The sequence below is a fragment of the Tribolium madens genome, unplaced genomic scaffold (genome assembly GCF_015345945.1).
Source record: "Tribolium madens isolate multiple individuals breed KSU strain unplaced genomic scaffold, Tmad_KSU_1.1 Scaffold_96;HRSCAF=242;Tcas5.2_LG5, whole genome shotgun sequence".
Taxonomy (NCBI): domain Eukaryota; kingdom Metazoa; phylum Arthropoda; class Insecta; order Coleoptera; family Tenebrionidae; genus Tribolium; species Tribolium madens.
The window spans coordinates 6,006,871-6,027,172 of NW_025401068.1; the positions used below are offsets into that span (position 1 = coordinate 6,006,871).

The following is a 20,302-nucleotide window of genomic DNA, read 5'->3' on the forward strand; positions in this document are numbered from 1 at the left end:
TTTATTTACCCGGGTGTCTAGTCTAGCCTTTGTTAAGCCACAGTTTTAATGAAAATTACTTCGTCGAGAGGGCGATAAGTGGTTGGGTTAATTGTGGGTCGCCACCCCCGTTTCATTTTCTTAGGGATTTAATTTACTCCCACACTTGCACGAGCTATAAATTTTTTGGGATCAACAGGAGAAATGTCGGAGACTATTCGAGAAATTATCGAATTATTTGAACCTGTTCCAAAGCCCGGAATTATTTTTCCGGGCGTTATTCCATCTGGTTAACATCACCGTCTTACGGCGGTAATAATACTGGAATCGTTACCGTTTGTTCGAATTCGGTTTAATGAGACACTCGTCGGTACTTAGAATTTCACAGATTGGCTCAGGGAAAAGAACAGAAGACATTTAACCCAAATTCATGTGCGATATCATCGTCATACACTCGGCTAAATTCGAAATCAATATCCTTTTATACAGCATCATCTGATTGTGAAACGACTATCCTTGATCCCGAATGCAATATTTCAAAGTTTTTTTTTCAACGCAAAATGCGTTACACTGATACGCATTCAATCCGACATCGGTATAGACATTCATCATGGGTTTAATGACAGTTTTTGGCGGCTTGAAACGAATTTTCTACCAAAGGAGATGATGAATCTCCAATTGGCTATTTTTCGGTTGTCTTTTCCTGTTATTGTGAATGGGGAGATAACTCAGAAGAGGATGGGGATGTCGATCCTGTAATAACTTTTTCCACCGGAATGACTTTTTTGAACCAACAGGAACAACAAAAGTGACTTTGTATGTAACTTTTTTTTCTCTATTGTATACAGGTGCGCCAGAACTCGCACCCCACAGAAAAATTTCAAGTAAGATAAGATACCAGGAACAAGGAAAAAATGTTCAAAAAAATCTCTGTCAAAAAATGACATTTATTTTTTGACATTTAACATTTTATTATGTTTATTTAATGATACTGATAATGTTGTATATGTTTTTTTATAATTATTTAGTAAAGGTACAAAAATTTTGCCAAAAAAAGCCTCTAATAACATTAAACAGAGATACAATTCAGGCTACAGCTTCCTTGTTTCCTCTTCTAATAGCTTGTACAATAAATAAATAAAAGTGCAAAATTTAAACTCTCATAACTTCGAAATTTTTATAGGTAGAATTTTTTTAACATTTTTTCTATTTTCCTGGTATCTTACCTTACATTGCATTTTTCTCTGGGGCGCGAGTTTTGACGCATCCTGTATAGGAGGCGACAAATAATACTCAATGGCGCTCATGTTATTTTTCACTTATTTGAGTATTATTCGAATTTGTTCATGGACCGCCATCTAACTTTATAATAAGGGAAGTATCTCGGGCATAAGCCATGTTTTTCAGCAGAGAAATAATTGAGTAGTGTTGTTCGATGTGTTTTGTGTACTGCTGTTATTACTTCATTTAATATTTCTACATAGGTTTGTAAAGCCATTTTACTTTTTTTCTTAATTAAAAAAATGCAAATACTGCATCTACACTTGTTAATTACAACGTTATTAACCATTTTTTAATAAATATCCGTCTTTGATGTTATGCCAGTGTTTTTAAAAGTTCAACACAATCTGGGCAATTGAGCTCAGCCTGAAATGTGCCTTTTTTGCAACGAATTTGGTAAAAACGAGCTATGGTATAGGTGTTCTTGTGGAAAGTGGATTCACGCTAGCTGTTCAGGGGCTGATCCACATGGATATATTTGTGATTATTGCAAATAAAGTTTAAAATGTTAAATTGTTATCGCAAAATAAAATTATTTTTTAAAACGAAATATAAATTTCTATTGAGTTATTAATTAACATAGTTTAGTTTTTTACGTTTTTGATGTGCATTTTAAAGAAATAGTTAACTTGTATTACCCTACTCAGTTGGGCAATGACGCTCTTTGCGCCTTATTGTAAAATCTTTTTTAATACATGTTTAATTTTTATTTTGACGATTTTTTACATAGTGTTGGTTTCTCTACATTTCAGGCAACCGATTAGTGAAAACAGAACCATAGAATATTATTATTTCTCTCAAAATATCAATTTGAATTTAGGTGAGCGCCAATACCCATCGCTCCCCTACTTATTGTGGCAAAGTTATTTTATCTTAGATACACATTTTTGTAAAATAATAATGAAATTTATACGTCCTAATAGCCCAAAACCGGCGTTGCACAAAAGTTGCATATGTTTATTAGCTTCTTTGGTGTAGTCAATTTTTTCGATTTTCCATTCTTATTTTAATTTTAAATGCAGGCATTACTGAACACTCCTGTCTGGTTTGGGACGTATTATTATCAGGACTTACGAATGTTACAAATGAAAATACGAGAATGAATATACATATTTAAATTTTTATTAAGAATGAATAGAAATAGTGTTAATGGGACTTTTGTTATCGAATAATGATATCTAATTTTTCCATTATTTGTGAATTGTTATACCATTCTTCTACTTCTTTGGTCGTAAAAACCAACATTAAAACTTTCTTACTCGAAATTAATAATAATAGAAATCGGCATGATGGATGAAGTAGAGTATGACGTTCGATCGTGGCCCTCGCTCATGAAATATGCAACCAGCTATCCAAAAAAATACTGATCCTCTCCTCATCACGCGTTTGATTTCGTTATTTAATTCAAATCCTGCCACTCCTTCAAGTCACCTCCTAATGTATTCGTCGCCGTCGTGAATAAATCAAGAGGTTCGCGTGTGTTTGTACTATTCCAGCAGAGAGTGACACGATGGAGGATGGTACCGAAATCCTACAACGATAATTACCGACCGCATTGGCGCAAAAACCGATGAATTTTTAACTGCAAATCGAGGCCAAAGAGGCGTTCACTGATTCCGTTTGCGAGCAGGGGGTTGAAACGGTGCCAGACGGGAAAAATTCATTCATGTTGCTGGGATGTGTGTGACGGAAAGAAAATGGATTGTTTTGAAGGCGAATCGTGTGTAATTTGTCAAACAAGAAAATTTCGAGAGGAATTTTTGTTTATGAGGGATGCGAATTTGCATCTTGATGATGCAAAGCCGCCACCGATCTTCCATAAAATCAACAGAGGATTATTCATAAATATGCAAAATTCAAGTCTCATGTTAATAATGAAGTTTTGTTTCATAAACCCAATGACGGTGTAACAGGAAAGTGATTAATCATCAAATCAGATCATTCTTTGTTTTTCTTTTTCGTCCAAAACTGACTTTGGGAGTTTCAAAGTTCTTTTGTTTTTGTTATTATGCTCGAAAATAAAAGGGCATCCGGTTAATTATTTAGATACTCTCTTAAAAAAAATCAATGCAACTCGACAGAAAATAATTTAAATTAAATGAAAATGTGTTATTGACGCGTAAGTATACAGAGTGTTCCGTATAAACCCCACATTAGAAGTAATGGGAGTTGAAATAATCGTATTTATTTGAAAATTGGTACGTAGCCATAGACTATTAAGTCCTCCTAAATGAAAATATTTTCCAGATGGTGGCACTTCCGGTTATATGGGAAGTCGGTTTTAAATGGAAAGGTATATTTTTTACTGCGTTTTTGGATTCATCGGGTTATTTTAAGAAAGTTTTCATCAGCTTTCCCTATACCTAAATTTATCCGTTTTTGAAATATTTGGAGTTTTTCAAAAATTTTTGGATCTGCACCTTCCAATTTAAAAATCGGTAACTCTGTCATTTTTTAAGATTTTAAATTCGTTTTTTTGGCGTTTGAAAGAGAAAGCTTAGATCCTTTTTCTGGTGTTTTCAAATTTTGAAAAAAAAACATATCCCAAAATTTTAAGGTTACTTTTGGAATAATTCAAATACTCATAACTCATTTTTTTTTAATGAAATACCCCAATTTTTATTTTACTAACTAGAAGATAATTTAGTTGTGCATTGATCTGTATTAACATTCCCTATACCTAAATTCAGTAATTTTCAAGTTATGGACTTTTTTTTAAACTTCAGAAAATTTGTTACTAGCCACTCCCGTTTTCACATAGTTTGCTATGGAAATCAAAAATGTCAAAATTTTCTCTAAACAAACGTTAACAGTAAATTACTACTTGATAAATAGTGCCAAAATATGAAAAATCAAAGTTATGCATACTTAATTATTATTGATAGGTTCTACCATGCGATCATTATTTAAAGCTAACAAGTGAGAAAAATTTATTTTTGTTTAATGAACGACATCATAATTTTGTTACACTCTCCATAAATACAAAATAAATTTATTAAATCTAAGTTTGAGTAGCTTTGACTCTCCATACTTTGGCACTATTTGTCAAATAATAAGTCACTGTCGACGTTTATTGAAAAACAATTTCGACATTTTTGATTTCCATAGCAAACCATACGAAAACGGATGTGGCTAGTTTAATAGATTTTCGGCAGTCTTAACAAAAAGTCACTATAACTTAAAAATTATTAAATTTAGGTATCGGGAATGTTAATACAGATCGATGCAGAATTAAATTCTCTTCCATTTAGTAAAATAAAAATTGGGGTATTTCATTTGGAAAATTTGAGTTATGGGTATTTGAATCATTACAAAAGTAACATTAAAATTTTAGGGTTTGTTAATTTTTTTTTCAATATTTGAAAACACCGGAAGAAAGATTTAAACTTTCTCTTTCAAACTCCAAAAAAACGAATATAAAATTAAAAAAAAACCAGAGTTACCGATTTTTAAATTGGAAGGTGAAGATCCAAAAATTTTTGAAAAACTCCAAATATTTCAAAAACGGCTAAATTTAAGTATAGGAAAAGCTGATGAAAACTGCCTTAAAATAAACCGATTAATCCAAAAACGCAGTAAAAAATATAACTTTTCATTTAAAATAAGAAAGTTGAGACCAACTTCCGGTATAACCGGAAGTGCAGCCATTTTAAAAATATTTTCGTTTAGGAGGACTTAATGGATTATGGCTATGTACCAATTTTCAAACAAATATGATTATTCGAACTCCCTATACTTTTAATGTGGGGTTTAGACGGAACAGCCTGTATATTGTTACAGATTTTTTTATTAAGTGTTGCGTGGGGAAACTTAAATTAATTAGCTCGTAGATTTTGCAAAATAGTTAAGAAACTTCTACACACTAAAATAATAATTAAATTGCTGAAATTTCTTGGAAATTTGTTGGATGGAGATTGAAACGTTTCAGCTTCAACAGAATAGAATACTGGCAATTTCCCGGAAACTTCGGAATTATTAAATATATTTTATGTAAAATCATTCATCGGTTATCGATTTTACTAATAAATTAATACTTGAAAACGGTGCTAAAGTGATTTCTCGGGCAGTAAAATTAATAATTTCCGCCACTTGAAAAATCTGATTTAAAATTCGAGCTTTTTTACAAAGTAGACCAAGAACAAAAAATAATATTATTAATAATAAAGTCAACTGTTTTATGACTTGTAGTGAGACAAAAATATGTTAATTTTATAAAAGAATAAGTCATCAATCTGCACCCTAAGTTTTTATTAATTTTTACGTTTTTAAAAAGGATCGTAAAAAAGAAATAAAGAATACCTATGAAAGAGATTTTGTATTTTTTATTATTTTGTATCGCTCGGTAATCGATTTGGAAATTTTGTGGTGGGTTTGTTTGAATTGTTTGAATTTGAGTGGGACGAGTGCATTGTTTAAACATAATAAAATCATTGGAAACGATTCTGTAAATTAGTCGAGGTAATAGGAATTTCAGGAATAGAATAATACTCGGTTTAACGAGGAATACGTAATATTAATTCGGTGAAAGCCTAGCGCATTTTGATGGAAAAGGGGTGTTCTACAATGCTCTGTTTTGATCCAGATTTTATTCCAAAGAAAATAGCAATAGTTTTAATTTTTTTCGTCTTTGCTCTGCATATTGATGAGGTGCCGGACAGTTAGAAATGCTTTCAGCGTTTGACAGTTTGCTTATTAGACATGGTCAGTGGCGTAACTACCCACCCGCCAAAGCCCGCGGCCGCGGGGGGGTCTTTGGGGTAAAAGGCTCTTTCCAAATTAAAAATAATAATAATAACAGTTATAGTTTAAAAAATTTTAAAGCTGTACATAAATTATTATAGGCCAATGCAATAAAAAACAAAAAACTGCAGAATTTTCTCTTCTTCGAGCGTATTCAGTGTCGAGCGAGCCAGGCGCTATACGCCGAGGCCGAACGCTGAGGAAGACAAAACATTTCGAGGAACTACAATCCTGGAAAAAAATTGTTTTGTGTTATAATTTATTTCAGTTCGCAGCTGCTAATAATGCAATTTCCCGCGTCAATTTTAAGTTCGAACAAGCACTTCTGATCGTGATGTAATCTGTGAAAAGTACTTGTTTAAGATTTTAAGTAAGTCAGTAAGTCTTATCTTTTATAAAAAATAATGAATTTGAATTTTGATAATAATAGGTGCAGTTACGGAATTAAAATTTCGGGCAGTATTTTTCTGTCACTTCATTGTAAAGTACCCTTTACTGTCATCATGACTGACATTTGACAATTATAAACTTTTCTGTCGGTGACGCAATCAGTTTGAATTTTTCGCAAAGCCAAAAATATGCCAAGAGTTACTCTTTTCAATAAAGTAAGGGTGATAACTGATAACATTCACTGAAAATGGAATGTCACAGAGACAGATTGCCGAAAAAAGAATCATCATTTTGATCTGCTGCCTACCCGTTATTATGCCACAAATCACTATTTTTAAAAATTAGTCAAAATTATACAGGGTGTTGCGTTTTTATTGTTACAAATTTAAACAGGTGATAGTATATTCAATTCTAAGACAAAAGTTTCCTATAAACATGTATCGAAAAATGCTTGGTAAGGGAACTACACCCTCCCGAAGGGGGCTAATATGTTTTTGATAATATTTCAGAAACCATTTAAGATAAAATTACAATATTTGGTACAGATGATAATCTTTATACACCTAAACGGATTCAAACATCAAATCTCGAAATTTTTAATCAGGGGCGTACGAAACTGGGGGAGTTTAAGGTAAAAAAATACCCTATATATTTTGGCTTTAGTTTCTCGGTACTTTCAGCAACAAAATCTTAAGTTCGATAGTTTATCACAGAAAAGTCTCTCTTGTGTCGATACGACTTATTGTTTTTGAATAAAATTAATTTAAAATGTATGTTACACACCAATACAACATTCAAATAAATCAGAATTTACAGAATAATAAAAGCAAGAAATTCATACTTTTTAATCAACCTCAACTAATTAACATTACATTACAGTAACAATAATAACCTTAATTAAATGAATTTGCCTAAATCTAAAGGAGTTGTTCAAAGTGACTACCATGCATAACTAAAAAAGCTAGAGCCAAAATAGATAGGGTATTTTTTACCCCATCAGTTTTGGACGGCCCTGATTAGAAATTTCGACATTTGATGTTTGCATTCGTTTAGGTGTATAAAGATTATCATCTGTACCAAATTTTGTAATTTTATCTTAAATGGTTTATTARCAAAAACCTATTAGCCCCCTTTCAGAGGGTGTAGCTCCCATACCAAGCATTTTTCGATACATGTTTATAGGAAACTTTTGTCTTAGAATTGAACATCCTATCACCTGTTTAAATTTGTAACAATAAAAACGGAACACCCTGTATAAACATGACAAGAGTAAACATGAGGTTATTAATGTAAAGGTTGTTTTAGAGTTTACATTATCAAAATGATAATACTTCCAGAAATTTTAATTTTTAAACTGTAGGTACATGTATTTTTATGACGTCAAAATTAATCTAAAAAAATATAAAAAAGCAAAAGCACTTAATGGTAGTCCTTAAAGAATACGAAAAGAAGAGAAGAAGAAATTCGTCGATTGGCATCACTTGTGTAAAATTCGTAGGTATATTCGTATTCATATTTGCAGAATTTTTAATACTAGAGAATGAGTTGTCATCTAGTTTTCCTAATGTCTCTTTTACTCTATTTAACTCCCGAACCGGAGAAGAAAGGGGCCCAACAGACGTCTTTCGCGGGGGGGGGCTCAAATTTTCTAGTTACGCCACTGGACATTGTGTACTAATGGTCTTGTTTCTCTCCTTTAATAGTGCTGTAGTCAATCAGAATAGAATCATTTCGTGTCCGATAAGACAAGCCAACCATCAGACCGTGACAGATGGCGGCTTAATTAGCATCCCGATGCCGGAAGCCGGCGTCGGGTGGTGCGTGCTTGCAAGATTTTGCATCATGCAGGCGAAATGTCGGTCGGGTCGAATCGATGCCTCCGAGTGCATTGACTGCAGCTCTTGGTGGCGGTACTCTATTCTAGCCACAAAATTTCCCTATTTACATAATTTTTTTGCACCGAAAAATACGTCTGTCGTCCGAATTGTAGGCGTCGCCGTCGCCGTCCCACATGCATACACACCGACGAATAAATCTCTTGGCGAAATCGCGCTTTTCGTGAAAATTCGCCGACGTGCCCGGAATAAATTAAGAAGTGGTGTATTTTTAGAAGGGGATTTTGCGCGTCGATACCAGCAACAATAAATAATGTGACATTTAGAATGGGTCACGTGATCGGAAACTATTCTCTGGTTTTGGTTGTTTTTTCGGAAAATGGTGGAAGGATCAGTTCCGGCTGGACGGAATCGATAGTAATGGGAATCTACATGCGGTTTCGTCGCTGAAGTGTTATAGTCCACTGCAGCGTGAAATGAGAAAAAAAAACGAAATGCAGTGCGAAGTTCTCTCTTATCGGTTCAAGCGATTAAAATTTTGATGCCATTATAAGAAATGTTTAAATTTACTTGGATTCTTTTAAATAATTTGGAAGGTATAGAGTGATAACGGTCGGACAGCTGATGAATAAAAGATGGGTTGATTTTTGGCGTTGCGATTCACGCAACACCACGCATCACCATTCGGTGATGGTAGTAGATGTGGCACTTTTCCCCCTCCTGGCCTAGAAGCGAGTGAAAGAAGTGTTGGGGTAAAAATGCATGTCTTCTCTCGTGGTTTTTGGAGATAGGTGTAAAATTAACTTTGTTGATGTACTGTCATTTCGCTAGACAACGTAACACCGACAACCTCATTATCTCTTTATCGATCATGGACCGTTATGAACTGATGCATGGCTAGGGCAGTAAACTATGCAATATGCTATAAACGAAACGGTTTAGTGTACAAATCATGCTATTCGAACCGGTGCAATTTGCTTCATTGTAGCAATAAATTGCGATTGTTTTCTTTCAAAATGAGTAAGTCAAAAAACAGATGTTTTTTCCGTCAAAATGACAACACTGATGACGAAAGAAGTCCCTCGGGTGCTTAACATGATTAATTGGGACGAGTTTGGTTATACGTTGTGCTTTTTTCGGGATAATTAGAAGAGTCCGAAGCCCGCCTCAAACTGGCCTTTGGTTACAAAGGTTTTATTGGGGGTTTCTTTGCGGAAACGGATTTGTCGGTTTGAACATTTCCAATCTTTGTTCGATTTGATTAATGGCTTGCTAGGATCGCACCGATGGCCAGCTGTATTGATGCTCTAATTTACTAAAAGCTCTTTGTTGGAAACGATGCTTTTCGGACCGTGTGTGTGTGTGAGATAATAATTCAAAATAAATGGGAGAGAAAAGAAACGAACAAGACGTCGATTTCGATGGAGGCACTTTTGACACGAAACTAGCAGTGACATTTTTCACTTTCTGTCTCCGTCACGTTATACATTTTTCGGTGCGACCGTTTCAGGTTCGACTGTTTGAGAAAAACAGGTTTATTTTTCACATTTTTTTTGTTGATCAAATTGAACCGAAGTCGATTTTCTTGTACAACGTTTGAATTTTAACAGTGGCAAAACCATACGAGAAAAAGAAAATCTGAAATTACGGAACGATCAATAGATTCAACGACCAAGATTTTTCCTGTGGTGCGTTTCAAGATGATAATCCAATTCGTCCATTCCAGGAACTGCGATAAACATCTTATTTTACAATTTGAATGAACAGGGGACTTGTCGGAATATTAAATTTCTATAATTCGGAGCGAAGTTTGCTCACGAGATTCCGCGAACAAGATTATAAATAACGACTTTACAAAACGGTATAAATGTGACGTTGAAATAACGTTAAATATTAATGTTTATTTCGACGTCCGAAACCGAAATGTAAACACGCCGTATTTACCCATTTCAGTGAAAAGCATCGTCATTCGGGGACCTTAAAAATGTCCTTTTTTCACAACAAAATAATTTTTTCTCAGTAGATCAAACCTTTTTATCGACTCGATTCGAGCTTTATCGAAAACTGAAGCTTTTATGAGCGAAACGTCTTTTCAGAGCTTTTCTCGTTGCAAATGAGGCTCGATACATAGACGTCAATAATGCACGAAGGGTTTGACGGCCGAGATAACCTTATTTGTGTCGCCGCGAGGGCACTAACGTTCCTCCGAGATCGCTGATTTATACCGGTGCGAGTTTTTCCTTCATTTCTCTGGTGTATAAGGAAGGCATTGCGCTCCGCACTCACACAATAAACCAACAAGATTTGTATTAGAAGACAAGGAGTAAAGTGGAAAATACAGATTTCATTACGACGACGAGAATGTGAGAGTCACGTTGCAAGTTTATTGTCACATGTTAGACCAGACAATTATAATTCCAAAAAATTCTTCTGTAGAGTATAAATTCTTGAATAAAAGTGGAAAAAGTTCAAGAAAAGAAGCATAAATTTGTATGTAGGATTTGTCTGATTATATTAGGCACCGGTTTTTCGAACGTCTTGGTGTTTTTTAGTGTAATTTATATGCGGTGTAACCCCTTTACGACGATGGGCAATGATTCGAATTTCCATGCATTTCGAGCCAGTTAATAAGGTAATGGCCGCAACTGCGACACCGGAAACACGGTTCGTGTCTTGAAAATTGGACTGTGTTTTTTATCAGTCTTTCCCAATAGAATCAAAAAAATGAAAATGTATGGTTTTTAAATATTTTTTTGAATGCAACACATGATTGTCCGTAGGGTTCTGGAAGTTCCGGATAAGTCAGAAACACCTGGATGGAAATTTGTTCGAGATTTGATTGATTGATCGTTTTTGATGGCGCATTTCCATCAAACGAGATTTGTTGGTCCGAAACGTAGTTAATTGTTGGGCTTTCGAAGGGTTATCGTCGATCTTTTTTCGAGGTTAATCCTCGACTTGTTGCTGGGATTAATTCATCAAAGACCGGAAGTTATGTCATTTTCCGGTACAATAATTCATGGATCGGTTATGGTTTTTCAAAGGTATGGTATCGATCGTTTGTTGACCTTGTTAGCGTCGGGTAAGATTTCCCAATTAGTCGCCCGGACTATTTTGATTGGTCTCTCCCGGAGTCTAGAAGATACGACTGCGCCTCTGTGCGAAAGAATGTACCGATAAAGATTTTTCTCTGAGCCGACGTATCCATCAAATTAAATCGAAGTTGTCAGCATTCATTCAACACTGCAAAACTGGAAAAACACTAAAACGAACCGTTCCGAGGCAGGAAATGAAAAGTCTAAATATCAGTGCGTGGAACATTTTTTATCGCCTCGGTTTTTACAAATTTGTCATTTGAGGGATGAAACACATTTCTCATTTCCGGTTTTAGTCCAGCGTTGTGAATAACGTGCTGTGTATGAAAATAACGAAAGATTTTTATTGGACGATTACATTAATCAACGGAGGAAACGAAATGGAGTTCGACGAGATTAAAACTAGAAGCTCCGCAATGGATTACCGGCGATGACAATTATTAAAAATAAATCTGTTTATGAACGAACATTAAAATTCATATTAAACAGTTAAGTAAGTACAATACCATTTGCAATAAATTCCCGGAATGCAAGCACGTGTTCTGTTTTTTCTTAAAAGTAAACAGGCCGACGATAACTTTGTTATTAACAAACCAATGAATAAACGCGAAAGTTTAAAAAATATTTTGTTTAGAGAAATGACTACTGTAAATGAAAATCAAAAGCTATAATTAATTTGGCGACCCTGGAAAACATAAAAGCAGTTTTATCGACAATGTTCGGGGCGGAGTGTGACAAGTTCGTTGTCAAACTTCTTGAGAAGTCCAAAAGGGGGATCTAATTTTGGTATTGCTTTTTTTCTAAACATCTAGAAATTGCTGACTTGAGACCATTTAAAATACCTACATTGATAAAACTTGAACAAAAGGAGATGCGTATTTAATGTCCGCAAAAAGCGTTCTTTGGTTTTTCTATTTTTAAAGGAATATCATAAATTTTAATGGTTTTTAACAATGATTGAGCGAGAAGAAAGGAGGTAATTATAGGGTGGGGCATGACAAGTTTATTGAAGGATTCTTTTGTTGTTAAAAGGGGGCGTTATTTCAAGTAGTAAAAGCTATAGAAAGAAAATCGTGACCTTTTCTGTTGCATTTCAGAACATCACCTTTTACGATTTTTGAAAATCTGTAAAAGTTAAATCACACACACTTTGTGTTATTGTTCTAAAGAGGAAAAGGAATAAAATAAACATTTTTTCTTTCTTATTTCTCTAATGCATTTTGGCGGTAAAATGTATCCTGTCTAACAGTAGGTTTTACTACGATAAAAAGTAAGACATTTTTAGCTGTTTACTTAAATGTCTAATAAAATAATAGATGATAGAGAGCCACGTGAATGGAGTAATTATAATAGCTAGTAACAAAAGAATAATAGTAATGGTACCTAGCAAATAGTAAATGTTCATGTAAAACAGGTAATCTCTCAAAGTTTGGTGCTAGGTGGCTTTTGATCGATTATGAAGGCACTGTTTGTCTCTATTATTCCCTTATGAACATGTACAAGTACCGCTGACAATGTATTGTTATCATCGGGTCATAAAACAGCATCACAACATCAAATTCGCATTTTATAGAGTTCTTTTGATGACACAACTTGGACTTTTTATGAACTCGATTTATCTCAAGTCTTCGAAATCCCATGTCAAATGCTGTAATTTTAATTTTTTTCACTCTTTATTGCCGAGTTTTCGCATCAGAAGGGGATTAATTGCTCGTATTATGATCTTAACTAGCAGAACTTCCGAAGTTCATTCAACCTGAAAAACAACTCAGCCCCGAACATAATAAACCGATTTAAAGACAGTGGCGTCAATTTCTAAGCCGATAGAACTTAGGGTTCAACCCTACGTCGAAACTTCTTTATTGGTCCCTTTTTTCCTTGGACCAGGATAACGACTTATTTGCCAAGTTGCCCTTGGGGCAGGTAACCTTTAATCGTGTCAACCGGGATTGATTAAAGTTCATTAGGAGTTTTTCATTTGTAAATAAACAAACATTCACTTCCGTTTAGCTATGACTAGTGATTACGATTCAATTCAAATGGCGAAAATTATTTTTATGTTCGATAAACAAGTTGTCGTGCGGAAAATGTCGCAGTAATCAGGTTCTTGACATTCACCTTCGTCAATATAAGTAGAAAACTCTAGGAGTTGCGTGTAATTGCGCCAATGTCGCGGAAATTATGACAATGTCGGCAGACGTCTGCATGTCTGTATTAAAACTTGGCATCGAACGAAAATGGTGGAATTTTTCCGCACGGATTGAAAACGGCAATAAATCGGCGTATAAAAAACGGCGTTAAACACACCACGCCTATGTCTAATCTCATGAATAATTCACTTCTTTAGTACAACAACCTAATTACACACTTGTAAATTGCGAATGATAAATGGAAGGACTTATGAAAAATTAATTAACTCGAGAAAAATTTCTCCTCGGCAATAATAATAGACTCTAATCTCGCGTATGAGCTGTCAAAACAATCAGCTCGCGTGTTCTCCTGGTTGTAAACGTCATCATAAATTTCCACAATACACTTAAAATATACACAGTTTATTGTTTTATTTATTTATTTTAATAATTGTAAATTGTTAGGTGCGTTTCGTGTCGGTTTGTTGATATAAAATATCGTTTTTTTTATTACGAGCGAAGGAAAGTAGATAAGGAGTCATCCTTACATGTATTAGCTTTTTTGTAGGAGATTAGAGACGATTTATAATCTCCAAGAGTTTATTTCGCATACTGCTAATAATCTTCGCGTTTTATAACACTTTTTATGCTAATTTTTATGAGCGACAAGTTTATGTGGCACGTCGAGAAAACGGAGTAATTTGACAAAATACAGGAGTGTGTAAAATGGCTCAAAATTGGTAAAATTATAGAATTTTTCATTGACCGTTTATCAGGCACCGAACTGAGACCCCGTATTTGGTTGGACTACAGTAAGTCCAAAGTTTTTTAATATGAGTTACGTAAAACCCATATGTTATGTTATGATAAAAGCGAATGACAATATTGACAATAGTCAATGTTTTAAAAACTAACAAATATGTCTAATTAAAAAACTTATTAATGATATTAAGAATTGCTCAGGAAATAACAATAATATAAACAGTTTTTATTTTTCTAGTAAATCTGATGTTTTTTAGTTTTGAAGCAGGTGGGCCAAAGGGTWATGGGCCAGAACAATTTTTGGTGCCAGGGCCGACTTAGGCCCACCTGTAGTTAGTTACGGGCTTTTTATAAAGTAAGATAAAAATGTTTAATGAAAATAGTGAAAAAACATGTCTGCATTTTTAGAACTTGCTAAGAAAACCTTAGAAATATTTGCTTTCGATTCGTAGCGACTTTCGCACCCGTTATTTGAATATCGTTTTCAAGAAGCGGTATTTACATCTCAGTCGAATGTAAGTTGAAAATCTGATTTGAAACGGCCTAAATGTGAGTAACGTTGCGTTCGAATTTCGTCGAGTTAACGTAAGTTTCCATTTCTTGGTCAAACGTTCTAACTTAAATCTGTTGATTTTCCGTGTTCTTGTAAACAAGACGTAATTTCGCGAATTGCGAACCCACACAATGCCTCTATTCTTCGAATTTCTCATTAATCAAATCAAACATTTAAACGTCGCACTAATCTAAGACAAGGGAAAGAGCTGAAACGAGGTTCGAAAAATCGGCTGATTGTTGTTTACCCGATCGGATTTGGAGCACAAACAAACAATAACTTTTCTCGATCCATAACAGACGAATCGTCTGGTAAAAATCTTGCATTCGGTACGTTGTATTAATTTTATTCCGGTAACCGGATTTTTCATCCGGCGACGTGACGTCACATTTTTCCTACATTCAGACACACAAAAAATGAAATTTTAATGGACGAAATGTGTTCTGTCTTGAATAAATACGAAATTTATCGCTCCCTTAAGTAAATAGACTCTCTTCCTGTGAAAATTTGCACGAATTTCAAATTCTCGGCACGTTGCTTGGGAAATTCGCAAGCTGTTGAAGGTGATCCTGCGAGACGTTGCGGTGGTGCTTTCTATAATCGAATTTTTTTGACCACCGGAACGATAATTTTAGCCGCTGCAGGAATTGTACGGCTTATCGGGGTGATTTAAGTTATCAACTAGAGCAGGAATTTTTATGCTGCTATAACTGCCAACTTGCAAGAAAACGGTAACAAGTGGGACTTTATTCGAGACAGGAATGCGTATAAAAGTCGAGACAAGACTTTCCTGTAAATTTCTGCTACATGATGGAAAGTGTAATCAAAAGTCGAATAATGTTCAGAATTCCTTTCTATTCGCCGACGCTGTTACTTTAAATAATCCTGCAAATGTAGAAGAAGTTTCGCCTTTTGATCAAGTTTTTCACAGATTTCGGATATTAATTCGCCATTCTCTAGGAATAATGCTCTCCTTGGAAGCCCTAAACTTTAAAATCGTGGCTGTGCCTTTAAGCACAAATTATCAAAACACACTTTAAATATTCATCGATTTATTTCCGCCCCCGTTATGTTCCTATTAATCCAAAGTATGAAACTATTTTTAGTCACGTAAACAAAAATTCGTCCTGGCGAGCTTTTGTAAAGCTTTTAGGAATTTTTAACATGATGAAAGGAAAACTTTTAAAAAGGACGTTCACTAAATGCGCTTCTTTGATTCCCGGCTATGCAATTATTTTGACGGCGAAAAGGGTTCAATAATTTTCAGATTTTTTATTTAACATTGACAGGTCGTTAAATGGCTTAATGAGCTCACGAATCAATGTTTTTAATTATGAAAACTCCAAGGGAAAGGTCAGTAATTTTATTTTAACGAGACAAGTATCGTAACTTTATTTCGTGCAATTTTCTTAATAAATTACTCAACTGTTACTGTTAACGGAATTAAAAATAGAAGTTTTGAAATTTTGATGAAAGTATTTCAAGGAACTATTTTTCTCAAGGTTAATTTATTTAGTTGATTTTGTGATTCTATATTGAATTGATAGGATTATTTCACTTTAAAAATGTAAATAGATTTCTATAAATAACTGAAAAACAATAACCTCATTTTGTTATTTTTAGTTTTTGCATTTAATCCATTTTTCATTATAAATGAATATCTAATAAATGAAATGTTTAATTTTTTACTCAATAGTTTTATTTGTTTATTAATTAACGTAGTAGCACATTATGTTATCAGTTATCACTTTCATCAAAACCAAGACAAATTATTTTGATTTTTGGAATAAAGTATTATCACAACTGTCAAATCAAATGTGGCAATACTTTTTCATTAATCCGTTATATATAATAATTAAAATTTGGGACACAAAGCTTTGTTCGATGTGCTCGAGGCATATAATGAAAATAGTTAACGTACATACTCTCGAAAGTCAATAGACCGACCACTTTAAAGCTAATCAACACAAGTAGCTTTTAGAAGAGTGAAGGATCACAACCTAACCTGATTTTTTTGTATTCGTTGATCCTGGAAATGGATTATTTTTAGTTTGCTCACCCCGTATATAYTCCATCCCTTCACACGCATCTCCATTGACCTACGCAATCTTTATATCTTTAACGAAGGCCAACGCCTACGCATTTACGCATTTCGAGTCAAAAAGCTCGCATAAATATCGGAAAAAAACTTTCGTTATGTTGTGGCAGTGTTTGGAATAATGGCAAGATCTCAGCCAGCTGGTCTCTTACTCTCTCTCCATTCATTGATTTTTAAGAGACCGTCACTCAAAAATTGCGCAAAAATTTTTGAATGGAGAAAATTTTGACAAGTCGAAAAATCAGTCACTTTCGAGAACAACTAACACCAAAAAACTACATCTAATATTTTATCTGTACCTTTCAGTCGATGGTGTTTTCGTATTTTTTTGGGTAAATTGTCGTTTTGTGTTTTTTTAACCAGAGTTTAGCACACGATTTACATGTTCGATGAGGCGTCGCGACGTCTCGCGCCTTTCATCGATGGACGCGTCGGTTACTTTTCAACATTGTGGATTTTCGCGGCACGACTGCACCAGAGTTACACGCGTGCATCATCCGCACACTGGACTGAACAACGACGTCGGCGTCGAGACGCCGCGGAACAGGGGTGGGACGACGCATCCCCACCATACAGCACGCCGATAGACATTTGACTACGTTCAATAGGGATGCGAAACGGCCGAAAAACGGTACGGCACGGAACGTGAGGGAAAGAGTCTTCGAAACAGTTAACTGAAGGAGCACTCGAGGTTGTCGGAAGGGATTCCTGCGCATCAAAAGCAGGAATCGAACAATAGGATTAGACGGCGTCAAGTGCAACCGGTATAAATCGGCGACAAATTTGTTATTGTTGAGGACTTTAAGAAAGGAAGAGATGTTATGGAGTGTAGTAGTGAAATTTTGCACGGATCGTAAAACGAAAAGTCGAATCGTAAAATCTTCATTTCGGGTTTTATGTCGCTTGCATTTTCCAGAAAGATTATAATTTTGTGACACTTTCTTGTCCATTTATTTACAAGAGCGAAGTACAATTTATTTCGTAAATATATATTAATGGATTCGGATACATACAAGAGTGCCTGGAGCGTTGGGTAAATTAAATGAATTATATTCTATTTTTAAAAACGAACGTTTATTTAATGTTATTGATTTTAACATGAGATTTTTCGATATTAATGTTTTAATAAAATTATGTTAAATGTTAAATCTTCGTATTTTACTTTTCGTATGTATCTTTGCAAAGAGGAAGAAACAATATATTCTGGCTAAACACAACTGTTTAATGTAACAAACAATAGAATTAACTTTGCGAGTCTCAGTTTCATAAACACTGGAGCTCCTTGTTTAAATTACTACAACATATATTTGAAAGCAAATAAATGAAATAAAACTATTTGTTTACACCTCGAGCTGTTTCAGACAGGCGTTTCAAACGCAAGAGCAACATTATCTAACGACCTTGAAATTTTTATAGAGATGAAATCGCTTGAAAATCAGAAAGGTGAAAGAAAAACCTTTGTTTCATAACCGATAAATTGTCTCATAGAAATATATGTTTAGTTCGATTCACGATTTCGAAACTGATGAATTTTTCTAACTTTGAATTATGTACTTTATTTTAATGTTATTAAAAAAAACTGAAAACGAATGGTTGTTTTATAGTTTTTTGCAATCATTAGTAAAATAAATAAAAAGTGCTTGTTGTAATGTGAAGCTGTTTATTTGAAAAACTAATACAAAATCAATAATGTTGGGGATTACATTATTGTTATTTGTTACAAATGTAAGGCTTTTAATGAATTTATGATCAGACGTAATGAGTTGGGCTRGTAATGTCAATATAAATCGGAAAATCTCCCATTTCTTTTTCTATTGCCTTAATTTCACATCGATTCATAAAAAATATGTGTATGACTTGTCGTCAGAACGCGTTAACAAACTAGTAATAAATGATTATGGTTTCCGGACCCCTTTTCACTTTTATTCGTCCATTTCCAGTGGTAAAAATTCCGTCCGTTGTGACGTCAAGAGCGTCGATTTTTTCCCTTCTGTATGAATAAATGGCCTTTGAGGAAGTTATCAAGCCCGTAAAAAACTTCATCCCGACTTAAAATAAATGCAAACAGGACAAAAGTTTGACTCGAATGCGAAAGAACAACCGATGTTTATTTAACTCGAAAATACCCGCACATTTTCCCGGAAAATTGCGCCATCAATAATGGGCAAGCATCTATTTTTAATGTAAAACAGCAACTTTAAAATTCGCTTTGGAGATGCATCAAAGCTTTCAGAAATAGGAAACTTGTCAGAGTTGGATAAAAAGGCGACCGTTTGTTTATTTCAAATTGGTGTGACTAATTACCCGCGTAAATCACGTCTTTGACAGGTTTCGGCGTATCTAAATTAAACGAATTCCTCACCCATCATTTGACATGTCTTAGACACCAAATTCAAGTCTTCGTATTAATTACGAGACAAGATACAATTAAAATAAAATTATTTGGCGGAGACGAATCGATAAATTTTGCGTCTTTGCTACAGGAATTCCAATTAAATTGAGGATAATTGAGTGGCGAAGTGTTTCCGGAGGTTTCACCCGGCACCTCCGCCATATTTGTCAAAGCTCCGGGGGCGAAGTAATTCTCCACTAATTGCTTTATTTTAAAAATTAGTTGGATGGCCGGATCCATTTTGGAAAATCTATGATGAGTGGAGGAGGCGTGGCGAGGAATATTTGCGAGTCCCTTTTGAAATTGGGGTTCCGGTCAATCTTCATGTCGGTCCTGGGCGACGATCCGCAAGGGGATATCCTGAAAAATTTCATCCCGAAGGATAATCTGGAAGGGGTGAAGGTATTGCAAGGTCGCAGCACGGGTCAGTGTACCATCGTCCTGGACAGGAACGGTGAATGCAAATTCTTGGCAGGCGATATGGAAATTCATCAGCATCTAACGCCGGAAATGGTTTGTTTTATTTTCTTAGTGGTCGTTTATTTTGTCGCGAAAACGGGAGGATAATGTATCTGGCACCTAGGCGAAACTTTAATCAATGTCTGGAGCTGTTCGTTGATTAATTTTCCGAAATTATGACCTTGTCGTCGCTGAGAAATTTAAAATTGTTTTTTTTTTGGTGGTAAGATTAAATCGTATAAATTATATGAATGTTTTGTTAGGGTCGATACATATGCATTTGCTAATTTACAAAATCTAGATTTGAATGCAGAGTATTATCTGGGTTTTATTTGTTTTGTTGTGAAAATAAAAGCTGCAAACTGATAGTACTGATTTATGACTTCAACAGGAATTTGTATGAGGATAAAACTGGGACAACAAAGTCCCACAAAATTTCTGCGCAACTTTTATCGATTGAGAATGATTTAATTATGATTTTCGTTGACACTTTGATATTGGCGGTTGTATCTTAATAAAGAACTTGAATCACACCAATAAAGAAATTAATACAAATTTGCCTTAGTACTGTATAGAAATAAAATCACAA

At 34.6% G+C, this 20,302-nt stretch overlaps 2 protein-coding genes across 2 annotated transcripts in view; one reads left to right on the forward strand and one right to left on the reverse strand.

The window, feature by feature from the left end:
* The window catches only part of LOC123013413 (tetraspanin-1-like), a 36,858-nt gene extending 19,614 nt beyond the window's left edge, over positions 1–17,244 (reverse strand). The window contains exon 1 of the mRNA XM_044411908.1: positions 17,162–17,244. The gene's annotated coding sequence lies outside the window, so the exon portion shown is untranslated. The remainder of the gene's footprint in view (positions 1–17,161) is intronic.
* Positions 1–20,302, forward strand: part of LOC123013422 — a 66,209-nt gene that overhangs the window by 24,287 nt on the left and 21,620 nt on the right. Inside the window, exon 7 of the mRNA XM_044411918.1 lies at positions 19,477–19,767. Within this exon, the coding sequence (XP_044267853.1) occupies positions 19,477–19,767 (291 nt within the window). The remainder of the gene's footprint in view (positions 1–19,476; positions 19,768–20,302) is intronic.